The 16,276-nt window shown below is 50.5% G+C and overlaps 1 protein-coding gene across 1 annotated transcript in view; it reads right to left on the bottom strand.

Annotated features, from left to right (window-relative positions):
• Positions 1-12,985, bottom strand: part of LOC123949888 (CXADR like membrane protein) — a 98,548-nt gene extending 85,563 nt beyond the window's left edge. The window contains exons 1-2 of the mRNA XM_046017598.1: positions 12,698-12,985; positions 11,979-12,302 (exon numbers count right to left, since the gene is read on the bottom strand). Of these exons, the coding sequence (XP_045873554.1) occupies positions 11,979-12,009 (31 nt within the window). The 5' untranslated portion in view covers positions 12,010-12,302; positions 12,698-12,985. The remainder of the gene's footprint in view (positions 1-11,978; positions 12,303-12,697) is intronic.
• Positions 12,986-16,276: the final 3,291 nt, after the last annotated feature.

Genomic DNA, 16,276 nt, shown 5'->3' with positions numbered 1-16,276 from the left:
GGAACACAGACTCAATGGGTTCTTGTTTGCAAAGCTGGGTTCAGCTCTGACGAGGAAGAGCCAGGCACCCAACAGGAAAACAAAGATGCAAGTTCCAAACACAGCTTTTGCAGCCTCCTTATTGCTTCAGTAACTAAGTCCCGAGAGCCTGCTGTTTGCCACACCTGGCTCTGTTCTATGCTGTGATCCTGTGTTTTATTTCCCGTGTCGGAGTTCCCGGCCCCAGGAGCAGCGCCTGCTGCTGTCCACGTGGTGTGCTGGTGCGTGCGCTGTCTGCTCCTGACGGCGCCGGCCTCAGTCTGAGGGAAGTCTGAGGGAAGGTGAAGCCAGGGAACCTCAGAGCCTTTATAAGAACATCATCATCAGGGCGCCTGGGAGGCTCAGTGGGTTAAGACTCTGCCTTCGGCTCGGGTCATGGTCTCAGGGTCCTGGGATCCAGCCCTGTATCAGGCTCTCTTCTTGGCGGGAAGCCCGTTTCCCCCTCTCTCCCTGCCTGCCTCTCTGCCTACTTGTGATCTCTCTCTCTCTGTCAAATAAATAAATAAATCTTAAAAAAAAAAAAAAAGAAGAGCTTAAGCATGAATCCTGTCATGTCCATACATGAGGGAGTGAAGACACGCTCCAACCTTTCATCCCAGTTGTGCCACATGTGGGACCCCGGACTCCTTTCTTCCTCAGGCTATAAAGCCAAAGTTGTGTGTGAACGCACAACACGGGCGGTTATGGCCAAGCTTTTCCCAGGGCAGATAGTTGAGGTAGGACCCTTCCATTTCCTCAACTCCTGTCAAAGGCAACTCGGGTCCTGCTCTATAGCTCCTTAGAGGTTTTTACGTTCTGGGGGGACCCTGTACAGGTCATACGGTCTGGTTCAGTGGGCCTGGGGTGGGGCCTGAGATTCTGCCCGTCTCAGCCAGCTCCCTAGGAGGACACGGCTGAGGGCCACACTCTGGGTAGCAAGATGGCTGACCAGCAGAACAGTCTTCTTGGGACCATCATGGTTTCAGCACTGAAAATCCAGTGTTCTGTTGCTGAGAAACCCCTCAGTCCTGGGCAAATCAGGATGGTCCGTCACTGTACATCTTAGGTCTCAAGGCTTCCCAGAGTAGAGAGCAGCCATAGCTGGCAACAACCTTCCACGGAGCGCACGCGCGCTCAGGGAGCGGTGGCGGCCATGGGGCCACAGAGGACGGGCTGGGGGCAGTGAAGGGCCCTACTGAGTGTGGTGGGATGCTGTGGCCACTCATGAGGGAGCTCCTGGTCCTGCGGAGGAGTGGGATGAGCAATGAATTGGGGGCCAGGAGAACTGGCTTCTTGTTCTGGTTCTGTTACTAACTAGGGAAAATTTCCTCATCTCTGATCCTTTTTTTTTTTTTTAAAGATTTTACTTATTCATCAGAGAGAGAGCACAGCAAGAGGAACAGCAGGCAGAGGGAGAAGCAGGCTCCCTGCTCAGCAGGGAGCCTGAGGCAAGACTTGATCCCAGGAGCCCCGGATCATGACCTGAGCAGAAGGCAGACGCTTAACCGACTGAGCCACCCAGGCACCCCGCTCTGATCCTTTTCTATAAAATAGAGGCTGACAATATCTGCCTCACGATGCTGTCACAAGGATCTAACATACTCATAAGCGCTAAGCCTGGAAATAAAATAAAATAAAATGAAAAATATCTTTAAATCTCACCAATGCTTTCTGTCATCATTAACTGACAGGTGTCTCTTCTGTGTGCCCTGCCTCAGTGAGAGAGCCCCAGTTAGTGATCCGCCAAGACAGAGGAGAAAGGAAAGACGAAGACTTTTAACTCTATGTACACGGGAAGGAGCCTTTCACCCCCAGAGGGCCTGCAAAGGGCCAGGGAATGAGTCGGTCAGCATGGCTGGGTTGGCCTTCTCCGCTAATGAAGCTAAAAGTTCAGATGATGCTGGAAGGAAAAGCTACATGTTCTCCAAATTATTATAGTACATGGAAAATAAATCATCAAAGTGTAAAAGGCCTGAACGACCACAGGCCCCCCCACCAGCTGTCTCACCACCTCCCGCCTACGGACCTGCTCACCACAGAGCTTGGACCATCCCCTTACAAGGAGAGGGTGTAGGTCCCTTCAGGGAGCAGCTAAGTGTGGTCACCCCCCAGAGGTGGGAGGTATGCTGGACAGGCCACTCTCCCTGCAAATATGTCCACCATCTTCTCTTCCATGCCTAAGATGACCCTTTCCTCGTTGGGGTCTTTTTGATGATAAAGAATCCTCATTAAAGATACTCTAGGAAGAGGTCACTTCTACTTGTATAAGCTTATATTTTACACTCATTAACTTTCTCATCCTTAAGTTTGCTCGCTCATTCATCCATTTTCCAAGTATCGACTGAGTGTCAGCCATGGGCTTGGAATCGCAGACAGTAGGATCCTGCCCCTGCTCGCAATCCCACAGCATCAACCGAGAACCCCAGATGCCCGCACGACATGGCGCAGCTACTCCAATGGGAGTACGGGGGTGCCACAGGAGTGCAGATGGGCGAGCCGTGCTCCCTGCCTGGGACAGTCAGGGGAGCCTTCGTGGGGCAGACGGCGATGGAGCCTGTGGTCTTGAAGGCGAGGTGGGCGCCGATCGGGGTGGGGTAAGGGTGAAGAGGCAGCCAGGCAAAGGGAAATTTGTGGCCGACAGCACGGAGGTGCTGATGAGCAAGGTGCGAGCCCGAGGGCAGCCCGGGGCACAGCCCACAACAGCGTAGATCCTTTGAGAGCAGAACCTTTTAGGAGGGCTTCCTTGCAGAGGGTGTCGGTGTGAAATTGGAGATGCGGGATGGGGGACAGGAAGGAAAAGAGGGGCACACGGAAGATAGGCTTTACAAAGTTCACACCTGTGCTGCCTTCTTCTCTCTCTGTATCTTCCTGTTTGTCCCTGTCTTGCCCTCTCTATGTGTGTTTCTCTCTCTGTCTTCTGTCTCTCTCTGTATCTTGCTTCTCTGTCTTCTTTTTGTCTCTTTCTCTCTGTATCTCTGTTTCTGTCTCTCCTTCTGTTCTCTCAGCATCTCTCCGTCTCAGTGTGTGTGTGTCTCTGTCTCTGTCTCTCCCTCTGTCTCATCTCTCTATAACTGTCTCTGTCTCTGTCTGCGTGTCTCTCTGTCGTTAAGTGCCAGATCTGAGAGCAGGACATACTGGGCCCAAAGAGAGGGAAAGAGCGGGGGGAAGGTCAGGCTAAGGTGGCGGGGATGTGAGGGGCTGTCGCTGGATTCCTCGGGGCTTGGCAAGCTGCAGGACTCCGGGAACAGGGAGTGAAAGGCAGTAGAGCAGAGAGGAAGGCTGTGGAGAGGTGGCCCCGTTTCCGCCTCTCCTCCTTTGCAGAGCAGAGAGGGGAAGGGGGGCGCCGGCTGCACTTGGCCATTGGCTGGAGGAGCCCCGGGGATGGGACTCCGTCAGAGGGAAGCAGATGGAGAGCAGGCCTCCGCTGGAAACCCAGACTCTACCTGCCTGGCCCCGGGATCATTCTGAGTGGGAATTCTAGGTCTGCAGAAATCTGGGACACTCGGCTTCGCCCTGTTTAATGAAGAGGGATGTCACAGTCTCTGCTGTGCAGGTCAGTGGAAAAAACAGACATTTTCCTTCTCACCTTGAGGTTTTCCTGTCCTCCCAAATTTAAAAAGGAAATAGAACTCAACACGTCTTCACTGTGGGTGTTGGGAGCACTGCGGTCTAATTTTGGTCAGGACAAATGACTGCCTGAAAAGGGGAGAATACAGGGATTTACGCCTCCTTCTCAGGCCACATCCTCAAAGAGTGGGCATACCTTGGTCCCCAGGCGACCTCCCATCTGTGTGTGGCGACACGGGTGCTACCCGTCTGTCTCTTCACTCCCGTCTTCCCCAGACCAGTGCTGAAGCAGGAGGCAGAGGGAACGTACAACAGAACACCTAACCTCTTAAGTCTTACCTTTCTTACCTGTAAAATGGGGATGATTCCTGCCTCGCAGGCTGTTGTGAGGATACAAGAAATCACTTGGATGAAAGTCCCTAGTACAATGCCGAGGACACAGCAGATGCTCAGTAAAACATGATCTGACACCAAAAGGAGAAATGAGGCCCACGGTGTCGGCCCAGCCGGGGCAGCCTGAGTAGGCACAGCCAACCGGGAGCATGCAACAGGGAGGGCAGAGCCTGGGAGAAGGGCTCCCGGCAAGATGCCATCCCAGCAGCCCACAGACACTCTGCCCAGCGGGGTGGGGAAGGGCACCTCTTGCCCAGGGCTAAGTGACACAAAACAGTCCTCTCCCAGAGCAGTTGCAGGCAGTCAGCTGGGGTCCCAGAGCTTGGCGGCGTTCCCCAAAGGACATCTAGGAACTGGTCTGCCGGCTGGAGGAGCAGCCGTGGCTGAAGCTCTGAAGGCTGGCCTGGCTGACCCGGCACCCGCTGACTCCAGGCAGAATAAGCCCACGTTGTCCCCATGCCCATGGGCTGACTCTCTCCCAGCAAGGACACTCACGGTCACGACCACAGCCATTTGTTCCCTCTGTACCAAGCAGGGCGCCGAGATTCCTTACACTCATCATCTCACTTAATTATCCCGACAAACCTAAGATGTCGTTATTAGAGGCAGGGACTGGGGAGACGAGTAGGGGCCAGAAGGTGAAGGTCACGCGATCCCGAAGTGGGGGGTCCGAAGACCCCGGCGCCCGGCTCTTAGAGAAGTTGCTGCCCTGTTGGTCTACATGGAAGCCTTCTCTGCCTCCCCCTGCTCTTCCCTTGAAGAGTGATCGGAAATAATAGAACTGTCACTGGAAGTAATGAGAAGTGACAGAGGCTGGGTTAGAGGCTCATCGCTCCAAGTCTGAACCATCCCGACAGATCCAAGCCTAAATTTAAACAGTGAAGTCACAAAGCAATTTCCCCCTCCGAGATTTGATTTCCCCGCCCTTACCAAGAAAAGGAAGACTATGGCAGGGGCTGAGTCTCTGTTCGATATAACAGATTCCTTCTGGAACAGAAAAGTCCTTCTTGGCTTGATCCCATTTGCTTTCCATGTAGACAAATACCAGTTAGAACCCTGAATGAGCAGACCACCGTTCTTAAGAGATCCAAATTCATATATATATTTCTTTCTCTTTTTCTTTTCTTGACATCCCGAGGGATACAGGAGTTGAGGTAGCTACGTCGCTGGCAGGTTGTGATGAAGAATGAGACCATAATTTTCAAAAGGCAAGGACATCAGGAGGTTCAATCCCTCTAGGAAGCACCTGGCTGAAGGCCAAGGACACACACTACTTAAATATCCTTTGTGATGATGAGGTGGGGTGATCTATCAACCCACCAGCTGTTTCTTTAGCACCAACCTCGTGATGTGAAAGTGCTATGAGGGACAGAGGAACATCAGGCCCCGTCCCTGGAGACCTACAGAGAAGAAATACCCTATTTCCACAAGACAGCTCATAATTAAGTTCCTTCCTCCTTGGGACTCCTAGAAATCTTGGTACTTTCCTCGATGTGAGTAGCACTTTCATATATCTGTAATCCCCTGTTCAGGCCTACGTTGCCCCCAGAGGCCTGGGTTCTCAGATGGTGGAAACCATGCCCTTCGCATTAATGGGGTCTTGGAGCCTAGCACAGGGCCTGAACCAGACAAGGCACTCCCCTTCTACAGCTCTTCTGTGAGATTTGTGGATGAAGTAGAAATTGTGTACACGGGTAAGGGAGGCTGAGGAGCAGCACCACCATCCATGAAGACGCATGAGCTCAGAGAAGCTCCTCTGTGAACACCAAGAACCCAGCGGCTTAGCTTAGCTTTTCTCTGCCTTTTCTACCTCTAAGCCTTCCTCTTCCTCCTTCTTCTCCCCTTTCTCCTCCCCTGTCACCTTTCTGACCTGAACTCCCCAGATCCCCCTTGCTGCCTCACTCAGAAAAACCTGCCATATTCCCCACTGACTGGGGAACCATTCCGAAGATGGCTGTCGCCCCTTCTCTCCTCCCAGGAAGGAAACGGCTTTCTCCCCTTCTTTCTACTGAAACCAAGCAGCCTTCAATCTTATCGCCACCAGACTCTGGCTGATGCTAGTCACACAGCGATCCAGCTGACTGTCACTAGCAAAATAAAGGTTGTTTGATTTCAGCATTCTTTCCCACTTTGGTCTATATGGTGCCAAAGGAAATAAACTTGCATTTTTCCAGAATCCAGACAGTTAGGAAGTTCAGATAACTAGATTTTTTTTTTTTTTTTTGGTATAGTCTGCATTCTTTTTTTTTTTGGTGGGGGGAGGTGGGAGGCAAAGAAGTGAAAATGGGTGGAAACAGGAATTTAACTAGAAAAGCAACATATAGGGCAAGTCATACGGAATCACACACCTTCACCACCCATGGTCTCAGGACTGTGTGCTAAGAAGAACAGCTCATGAATCTGACCCCACAGAAGGGCAAGGTCTCCACAATGACCTTGAGTACTATAAGAGTCTTCGGACTAATCAGAAGAGCTAGTAATCCCTCTAAGATAGATGAAGGAATTCTAAATCACAAACAATAGTCATTAACCCAAACAAGTCAGATTAACCATTTGAATGGGGTAAGGGGAAGGGGGTAGGGGATAAATGTTCTCACTGAGTTTTCCACAGTGGAATTTATCGTTTGGCCCCCTATAAACAAAGCCTCTCCTTCTTGGTAACACAGAAGCCTTGATTTCAGAACTGGGTCCCTCCTGGGAAATGAAAAGCAAATGGTGAATTTTGTTTGCAAACAGTTTCACACATTGAGCCCTCTACATAGAGATCGACCCAGATGGCCATGTTTGGGCCTGTTATGTAGGTAACTGCTTAGGATTAGGTCCTCTGGGTGAATATTTCAGTTGCTATCCTTCTGGGGCATAGGTCTCTGATCATCCTACCCTGACCTTCAACGATGTTCCCTGGCTAACAGTGCGGCATACAATACTTCCACTACTGCTCTCTTCACATTAGGGGGCTGGCCTTTCTAGATTTATAATCGTATGCGACCAGTTGCCATGAGTGGACAGTGCCTGAGAAAAATCGGATAGTCATGGCCACACCCATGGGCTCCTAAACACAACCACATCTAGACCTGCCAGCATTAAAAAAAAAAAAAAAAAAAAAAATCAGAAAATGTTAGTGGCATCAGGAAACATGGAGATCACCTTAGTCTAATAATCTCATTTTGCAGAGAAAGAAATTGAGGCTCAGAGTGGTACGGCTTTCCCAGAATAACCTAGCAAAATTATAAAAGTGCTGAGCTGCTGGTTTACCATTCTATTCCGCGCCCGCGCACACACACACACACACACACACACACACACACACACACACACACACCCCTCTTTGAGACTTTGGGCATAAGCCCCTCTTCTTGAATATACCAGACATCCTACAAGGCACAGTAGACATTTCCAGGATTTCCACTTAGGATGGCTCAATTGAAATGTTACGACATCGGCCCTATTTTTCAGGCAGTTTCTCAATGTAAAAACCACTAACAATTATTCAGCATTCAGCTCATTTAACTGGCGCATCTGAAGAGCAGTTGCGATTTTAGAGCTCAACTACATGAGCTGAGAAGAAAGGACAGACCTTTTCTATTTCAAGAATGTGTGAAAGGACAGATTATGGAATTCTACGAAGCTACCTGTTTAACTTGAGCCAAGTCCCTCTGAACTTGGGTTCCTTCTTCATCATAAAAAAGGGGGTAGGAAAAAAGGGGAGTAGGTTTAGATCAAGGATTTACTTGCATAGGAAGGGCATCAGGAGGTCAATGAAGCCCTAGAAGTTCTAAACAAAGTTCAACGTATATATGTATCTTTCTGAGAAGTGGTTTCGTGGTTTTCATTAGATTCTCAGTGGGGTCTGTGATTCCAAATTTTAAGAACCTTTGATTTTTAGATAGTCTCTTAGCTTTGCCCCAGTTCTGACAATCTCTGACTCCATCTTTTAAAAATGTCTGTCTAGTTCATTACCATTAGGTACATTCATGATATACACTCCACTCATGTGTACACTGCCCAGCTAAGTACAAGATAGAAATAGGATGAGACAAGACATGAGCCTACTGGGAATGTATCATTATTATGACCATCATCATTAATGTGGGAAGATGAAGTCAAGGCATGGAATCCTACTGAGACCAGTCACTGAACTACAGACCAATGGACTGGGCAATCAAGCCTTCCTCAAACTCATTTTCTTGGAAACAAAGTTCCTTCCCCATCCTGGCAGAAATTTCAATAAAGAAGTTTATTGTGAATAACAAAATAAGTTTGTGTAACAAATACATTTTCTGGTCCCTGTCCATGTAATGTTCTGTGCATAATTTTTTTAATGGTACTGGTCCTATTTGCATTAAACCAGAAGCACGGGGCCTGTTTAGGGCACAGGAAAGCAGCCCGATTCCCTGCAGAGCCACCTGGGGTGGGAGGAAAGGAGTTGTGATTGACACCATGTAACGTCTTTAACCTGAGAATGAAGTGTTTGTACTCAATGTTTCAAGCAATGGAGATTTCCAAAGGTTTTTGAAGGAAGGGACTAACGTCATAGGGTTATAGAATTTTTTAATTAAAGATCTCCTTAACTCTGTTTTAGGGACAAGAGAGTCAGAACACGAACCCAGAAAGCTTGTCAGTTTCCTAAGTCCCATTTGTTTGCGTTAATACCAGCTGCCTCACCAGGTCACGCTGGTAGCAGTGTGTAGGGTGGAGAAGAGAACTCAGGCAGGAGACCCATATGGCAGCTGTTATGGGAGTCCAAGTGAGAATTAAAGGTGGAATAATGAGGACCTGAGCATGGGTGGTGGGGGGGATGGTCAGAGGAGGGGCTGGGGCTAGGAGAGCCCATGAAGTATCCCTTCTCTCTCCTCCATGGAGCTCAGAACATTACTTGTACATTCACATTAGAGAGGTCTGGCAGGTCCAGAAAACATGAAGTCAACTGGTCCACCCTTGCTCAGATGACGAATTCTTAGCCCTCCCAACTCCCCTTCAATACTACGCATTCTCTAGAAAAAAAAAAAAAAGAGGCTATAAATCATGCTAGCAGTGATCTTAAGCAGTCCTAGAACTATTCCTTTAAGGAACCAGTAGACGATTTTAGGATTCAGGCAACTCTGAGGGTTTTCTTTCTGGCTTTGCTAGAGGGCCAGGCATACGGTGGCTCAAAACCTTTAGCAAATAAGGTTCATCCAGCCCACAGAGTGACTCCCTAAGGGGCTTCTGAGCCACGAAGGAATGTCAGGCATAGAGGGGTCCCCCTCAGGGGCCGATCTCTGGATCACCAGCATCACCTCAGGTCTCCTGCCTTGTCCCTCGTCGGGACCCTTCAGCTCATCAACTCTGACTTTCTACCTGAACTGGGATGTCAGGAGTCTGAGGATGTCTGACAAAGAACACAGATGTGGCAAAACCTGAATAGCAGGTGTGAATGGCAAACATCCAGCTGTGCAGAATGCTAAGTCTGGAGTCTACTTTTTCTCTTCCACACGGCCTTCTGTTGGCACTAATTTTATAAGGACAGAACCAACAGGGGCGCCTGGGTGGCTCAGTGGGTTAAAGCCTCTGCCTTCAGCTCGGGTCATGATCCCAGAGTCCTGGGATGGAGCCCCGCATTGGGCTCTCTGCTCAGCGGGGAGAGAGCCTACTTGTGATTTCTGTCTGTCAAATAAATAAATAAAATCTTTTAAAAAAATGGACAGAACCAACAAAGGAATCACGAGAGGCAGCCTCTATGATAAAGAGACAATCAGCCCAACAGACGGTTTTCTCACCAAAGGAACCGTCACGTGTAATCGGCGCTCAGTGAAGGAGGGACCATGAATCAGTAACATCTTTTGATGCCAGTCTTGTCAGTTCCTCTTTCTCATGAACTAAGAGGATGACTGTGATCAAGGCCAGTCACTTGATTGCAAATGACTGTGTAGGACAAATGTCACTTTTCACTTTCCACTATCAACTGTGCCCCGTTGGGGCTGGTACAGAGCCGGGGTTCGAACACACTTAGCTTAGTTTTCTATCCCTTCCACGCACCCTTCCTTCCCCAGACCCCTCCGTGAGGTCAGGTTCACCCTGACATCTCACCCTTCAGGAAGAAGGCTAAACCGGATTTCACTACAAAGAACAACTTTGGTAAAGCCTTCTCTAGTGACAGAAGGCTGTAGACAGGGCGGTTTAGCGAGCACTCTCTCAAAGCAAACAACCTACATTCAAATCCCATCTCTGTTAATTACGAGCTAGCCTCGAGCAAGTTATCTGACCTCTTTACACCTTGATTTCTTCAGCTGTAAGATGGGGAAAATAACAGTGTGTGGCCCATAGGATTGGCATGAAGGGTGAATGAGGTAACAAGACAGTTCATATCAAGGGCTCAGCCTAAGTACTTAAAGAATTCCAGCTGTTCTTAATAAGGGGGCTCTGCCGTTTGAGCCTAGTGAACATCTGGCGATCCACAGCTTAGGGGCAGAGGCCGGGAAAGGTGACAAAGGTGCCATCCAACTGTGCCACAGCTGTGCACAGGAGAAGGACTGCCAGTACTTGGCCAGTTTCTAAAGGAGCTGAGAAAGTACCGGCCTCCTACCTGCCCCACTTGAGCCAACCGTATAGGCTAATGCACCTTTTTTATTTCTCTACCTCGGTGATTACCGACCTGAGGCGGGCCTAGAAGGACATGCTTGCGGCAGGTTATAGGTGTAAAAACAAAAGAGAGAGAGAGAGAGCGCGCGCTCTAGAAATCCACACCAGGGTGGCTTTTTCATGCTTCTTCACTTTGGTGTGGGGGTTTTCTAGACATCAGGCCCTGCCACACCCCCTGGTGTTTCAGGCTGTCAGAGCGACAAGGGATTTAGGAACCGTTTAATTTGCTTGCTTTGGAGCTAAGGAAACCAAAGCCCGGGGGTAGTGAATTGTCCAAGATCACCCAGCTGGTTAGCTCAAAACCAGGACTAGTTCTCAGGAGGTCTGACGTCCTGCACAGTGTTCACTCTACAACACCCAACTGGCTCTTTGGTCTTTTGAACCCTGGCTAACTTTTCATCCTGTCCCCAGGGAGCTCCCCACACATCCCTGGTGCATATCATGGCTTTTCTTCTGCTCTCCTGCCTGCCTTCCCTGCCCCTGGCGCCTCAGACACTACTGGTCTTCCTGCCTGCTCTTGTCCACACACATCCTTGATGCTACTGTCCTGCCCGGTCCTGCAAACCTGCCTGCTTCCAGCCCAAGTGAGAATGTGCCCCAGGGCCTCTGGGCTTTCAGGAGTCCCCCCTGGGTGACACGCAGCTGGACACCCCGAGAGCTCTTCTCTTTGCCCCAGAACCTGCTTCTCTGTCCTTCCATTCCACTCCATTTTCCTTCTGTCTTCCTGACACTCCGCTGCTCAATCTCCCTCAGTCTAGCGCTTCTGCTTCATATCCCCCGTTTTCCTCTTTTCTCCCGAGCTCCCAACCCCTTGGCTTCTCCCTCCTCTTGCCCTCCCTGGGTCGTTTTCCCTGCTCCCGGTCCTGCCTGCGCTCTGGCCTTTTCCCCTCCACCTTTCCGTCTCCTCCGTCTCTTCCTCCATTCCCTCGCGCCTCCCCTCCAACACATCTGTTTCTAATCTGAGCCCTCGAGGCGCCTGTTTGAAACAAAAAACTCCCCCCCACCCTCAGGAACCTGGCACAAAAATTCCTGAAGAAACCTTCCTCCCTCCCCCAATTCTCCCGCCCCCCCCAAGACTCCCGAAATTAAACACCAGCCGCCTGCCCCCCCCCCCACCCCCAACCCTCCACCTTGGACGGTTCACGGCCAAACTCCACCAGGAAACACCCCCGGCCCCAGCCCGCTCCCGGGCCCAGATGTGTGAGGCATTTTCGATGGCCGACTGGGCGGGCCTGGGCTGCCAGATGTGCGCCTCCGGAGCGCCGAGCGGGCACCGAGCCGCGCGCTCTCCCCGGGGGCTGCGGGGACCGGCGTTCGGAGCCCGGGGCTGGTGTGCGCGGGGGCCGCCCGGCGGGTCTCCCGCGCTGCCGAGCACTCACCTAGCCAGAGGAGGACGCGGAGGAGGCTCATCCCGATGCCCGGGCGCGGGCGCTTCCCCGCTCAGGCGCTGCAGGGCTCCGGGGCGGCCGGGCGCAGCCGACGGACCTTGGACGAGCTGGGCGCGGCGCCTCGGGGTGCGCGCGGAGCGGCTGCGGCCATGTGCCGGCGCGGGAGCCCGCCCCGCGCCCCGTCCCCGCGCCCGGTCCCCGCAACCCCCCCGGCGCAGAGGGGCTTCCAGCGCTCGCCCGGACGGGAGCGGGGACCAGGGTCGCGAAGGGAAGGGCCAGGCGGAAAGACGCTACCGCGTCGCGGAACACTTTTCCCTGTTTGGAAAGAAAAAGAAGTGAAGAAAGAGAGACGGGGGAAAAAAAGAGTGAGCTGGAACCACATGGTCGCCTCCCACTGGCAGCCCCTCCCTCGCCCGCCCCCCGCGCCCCCGCCCGCGCCCGCCCTCGCAGCTCGGGGCCCGCGGGCCGGGCCGCACCGGCTGGAGCCGAGGAGCCGCGGCACCGCGGTCACGAGCCGAGGGCCGAGGCCTTGCGGGGCTTCTCCTTCTCGGTTCCCACTTTGTCCCTCTCTCCACTTCTCTCCTGCATCTCCTTTTTTCTATCCCCCCACCCCTTCCACTTCTCTCAGGGATCTGCCCTCCTTCCTGCCCCCTTCTTCTCTCTCTCCCCATTTCTCTCCCATTTACATTCTCTGGGCTCCCCTCTCTCACCTCGTCCCTCCTCTCCCTTCCTTCGCTCCTTCTCTCCTCTCCTCTGCGCTCCCTGTCTGGTTTTGTCACAGGAAACCACAAGCTGGCCAGAAGGACGATTAGGCGTGGAAGGGCCCGCGAAGACAGCCTAGCAGCCGTCTGCTTGTTGCTCTCCTGGCTTCCCTGCCTGTTTTGGCATCCCGGCCACCGTGTGCCAGGCCTTCCCTTGGCCTTTCGCACGCGCTCTTTCTCCTTCTGCTGTCAGGAGTTAGAGCAGCCCGTCCTCGGATCCAGACCCGGGCAGAGCTAAGCTAGCCTTCCCCACCATCGCCCCCCTCCCCCGCCCAGGAGTGGGGGCCCGGAACTCAGGGGAACCCGTCCGCTAGGAAGCACTGAGGCGAGCTGCGCTGCGCGAGGTGCTGGCCAAAACATGCATCACTCCCTTTCAGAAGAAAAAGGCAGAAGGCGTGGAATTCCCTCTGCATGGAAGGGCCGCGCTCTGGGGCTCCAGGGACCTTGCCTCTAGGCCCCCCAGGGACCTAAGGCCAAGGCAAGGGGGGCTCCGTGCACTCCGGGATGGGACTCTCAGGTCAGCCCCTGATCAGTAGTGGCCGTGCGCAGGTCTCCACGGCCCAGGGCTCCTGCGGGGCACACATATCCTGGACTCTGAGAAACGCTGGTCGCCTGCGCTCTCTGGTTCCCAGACTCTGGATGTCCCTGGCGCTGTGGCTTTTCCTTCAGACACACTGAGGCGGGAGGAACGGCTGCCCTTCAGCCTCACCTGTGTCTATAACCAGTTGGCAGCTGGGACCAGCGCTCTGAGAAGGGGGATGCTATAGGAGAGAGGAACCCTACAGGCCTGGCCAGCTGCCGGATCACAGATTTGCCCCAATTTTTCCGGTCCTCTTTCCAAGGGTGTTAGATCCCAGGAGCTGTATGGCCCTCTCTAGTCTTTCTGGTTTTAATGAAAACCAACCCATTTCATAGATGGGGAAAACAGAGGTATGGGACACTCACAAGGTCACTCAGAAGGGATGGCAAAAGCAGGGGCTTTTGTAGGAGCTTTGGGATCAGCTGTAAGTTGATTGAGAATTCTTAAATTTATTCATTCCATCCTCCCTTCTTTCATACATATTCATTATGCATCTACTCTTAGCCAGGTGTTTTTTTGTTGTTGTTGTTGTTTTGTTTTTTAGGTGGTGAACAGAAAAAGTGAGTGGAGCTTGGTTATTGACAGTTTTCTGAAATTTGGAACTAATTTGTTGGGGCACCAACTACAGACTAGGAATTATTTTAATTATTTAACATTTATCTTTGCTCTTATAATAAAGCTAAGGTATAGGCATTTTTAATTCCATTTTAAAGATGAGGAAACCATAACCTGAAGAAATTAATATCTTGTTATGGGTCACAAGATAATACCACCCCCCCCCCCCCTTCAAGGCACCTCTGTGGCTCAGTAGGTTAAGTGTCTGCTTTCAGGTCAGGTCATGATCCCGGGGTCCTGGGATGGAGCCCCTAGTCTGGCTCCCTGCTCTGTGGGGAGTCTGCTTCTCCCTCTCCCTCAACCAGCTAGTGCTTTCTCTCTCTTTCCTTCTCTCTCTCTCTTTCTCTCAAATAAATAAAATTTTAAAAAAACCCTCTTCTATTAATATTCTAATTTAATATTCTAAAATATTATTTTATACTATAAAAGATTTTAAAGCTGAGTATTTTCATTTTCCATTTTATACTTATTGTCTAATAACAGACATCGAACTATTCACAACTATAATTCATATGTGAATGTGTTGAAAAAATGTTTATTCTTTTTTTTTTTCGTAACAATATTGGCAAGCATTTATTAAGTTACAACATATGGTAAAAAGTGTATTAGATAAGTGAGTTGGATTGTTGCTTGGTCCACAGTGAACATCCTTGGTGACTATTTTTCCAGTAGTGGTATGTTGTTAGCTCCAGGGAATTTCAGTACTTTTGTAATTCTTTTTTGTTTGTTTGTTTGTTTGTTTATTTACAGCATAACAGTGTTCATTGTTTTGGCATCACACCCAGTGCTCCATGCAGTACGTGCCCTCCCTATTACCCACCACCTGGTTCCTCAACCTCCCACCCCCCGCCCCTTCAAAATGTTTATTCTTCTTAAGGCTGAGAAAGGTGAGAGGGAAAATGTATAGAGAAGGTGACTTTTTCTTATTCCTGCTTTAAAATTTTATTAAGTACTTTGAGTAATTTCAGATTCACAGAAAAGTTGCAAAAAATAGTACAAAGAGTTCTTGGATACTCTTCACCCAGACACCTCCTTTTTATTTCTTTCTAAAGGAGGTATTTTGCAAAAGTTTTTAAGCCCCATCTTTAATCTCCCAAGCACTGTGGCCTTTCTCCTGAACTGCATGACACCATTTATTGCTGGAGGGCTGGTGTGCACAGGAGGACAGATGTCTGTGGGTGTAAGCAGGCGTGTATTTAAACCAAATTGCTCAAGCAGAAGGTAACAAGACTTCACTCCAAGTCATTAGTCATCAGCATAGGAAGTGAGTTGACCAGGCTGAGATTAGGTCATAAACCCTTGGTTTTCTCAGGTCCAGAGTCTTAGAACCAGTAGATAGTTGGGCTATGTTCCTTGGAAAGAGTCTTTACATCCCTGAAGATGACTGTCCCTCTCTCTGAAGCCTCTTTTCTATTATCCTGCATCTGTGGGCCCAAAGAGGAGAGTGCCTCAGGAGGGCTCATAACTCAGCAGCCCGTTGCCTACCTACACTGTGTCCCACACTGACTGGGCTGGGTGCCATGGGAATCCAAAGAGGTATGCGGCAGTCCTTACCCTAAATGGACCTCTCTGTCCAGTGGGAAAGAAAACGTCAACACGCGAAATGTTTCAACAACAATACAAGAAAGTTATGTAGTTAAGTGCCTGAGTAAATTACCCTGACAGTAAGAAACACTGTATTCTCAGGAAGGAGGGAGCACTGTAGGCTGGGTGGTTGTGACGTTTCCTTGAGAGAACGAGGCTTCAGTCCAGCCTTGGGGGCTGAATAGAATCTCATTAGGTGAGAGGACCTGGGGGACATTTCTGGACAATGATGTAGAAGTATGGATAGTTTGGTGTATTCAGGGGGCATTGAATGAAATGAAAAATTGGTGTTGGGGAAAAATGCCCTGGGACAGTTAGCCTGAGGCAAAAATGGTGGAGTCCTGAATGTGAGGTAGAAGATTCTGGAAACTATTCTGCAGTTTCTCCAGACTCCTAGAAAAAATTTGATTAGAACTATATTTTAGGAAATATAAATTGGCAGCTTTTGCCCAGAGATGACCCCAATGATTGGTCAAGGATGGAGGCTTTTAGCACCCTTTTCATATCCATCAGACCCCCTCTGCCCATGCTTTAATGATGACAGTCAACATTCTCTCAATATTTTCCTTTTCCTTTTTTTTTTTTTTTTGGATTTTATTTATTTATTTGAGAGAGAGAGAGCGAGAGAGAGCACACGAGCAAGCAAGGAGGGGGGTGAGGAGGAAGAAGCAGGGAGCTCAAAGCAGGGTTCCATCCCAGGACCCTGGGATCCTGACCTGTGCCGAAGACAGGTGCTTAACCGACTGAAC

The sequence above is a fragment of the Meles meles genome, chromosome 8 (assembly GCF_922984935.1).
Source record: "Meles meles chromosome 8, mMelMel3.1 paternal haplotype, whole genome shotgun sequence".
In the NCBI taxonomy this organism is placed as follows: Eukaryota; Metazoa; Chordata; class Mammalia; order Carnivora; family Mustelidae; genus Meles; species Meles meles.
Note: the sequence above shows the minus strand (reverse complement) of the source record. Positions and strands in the feature narration are given on the sequence as shown.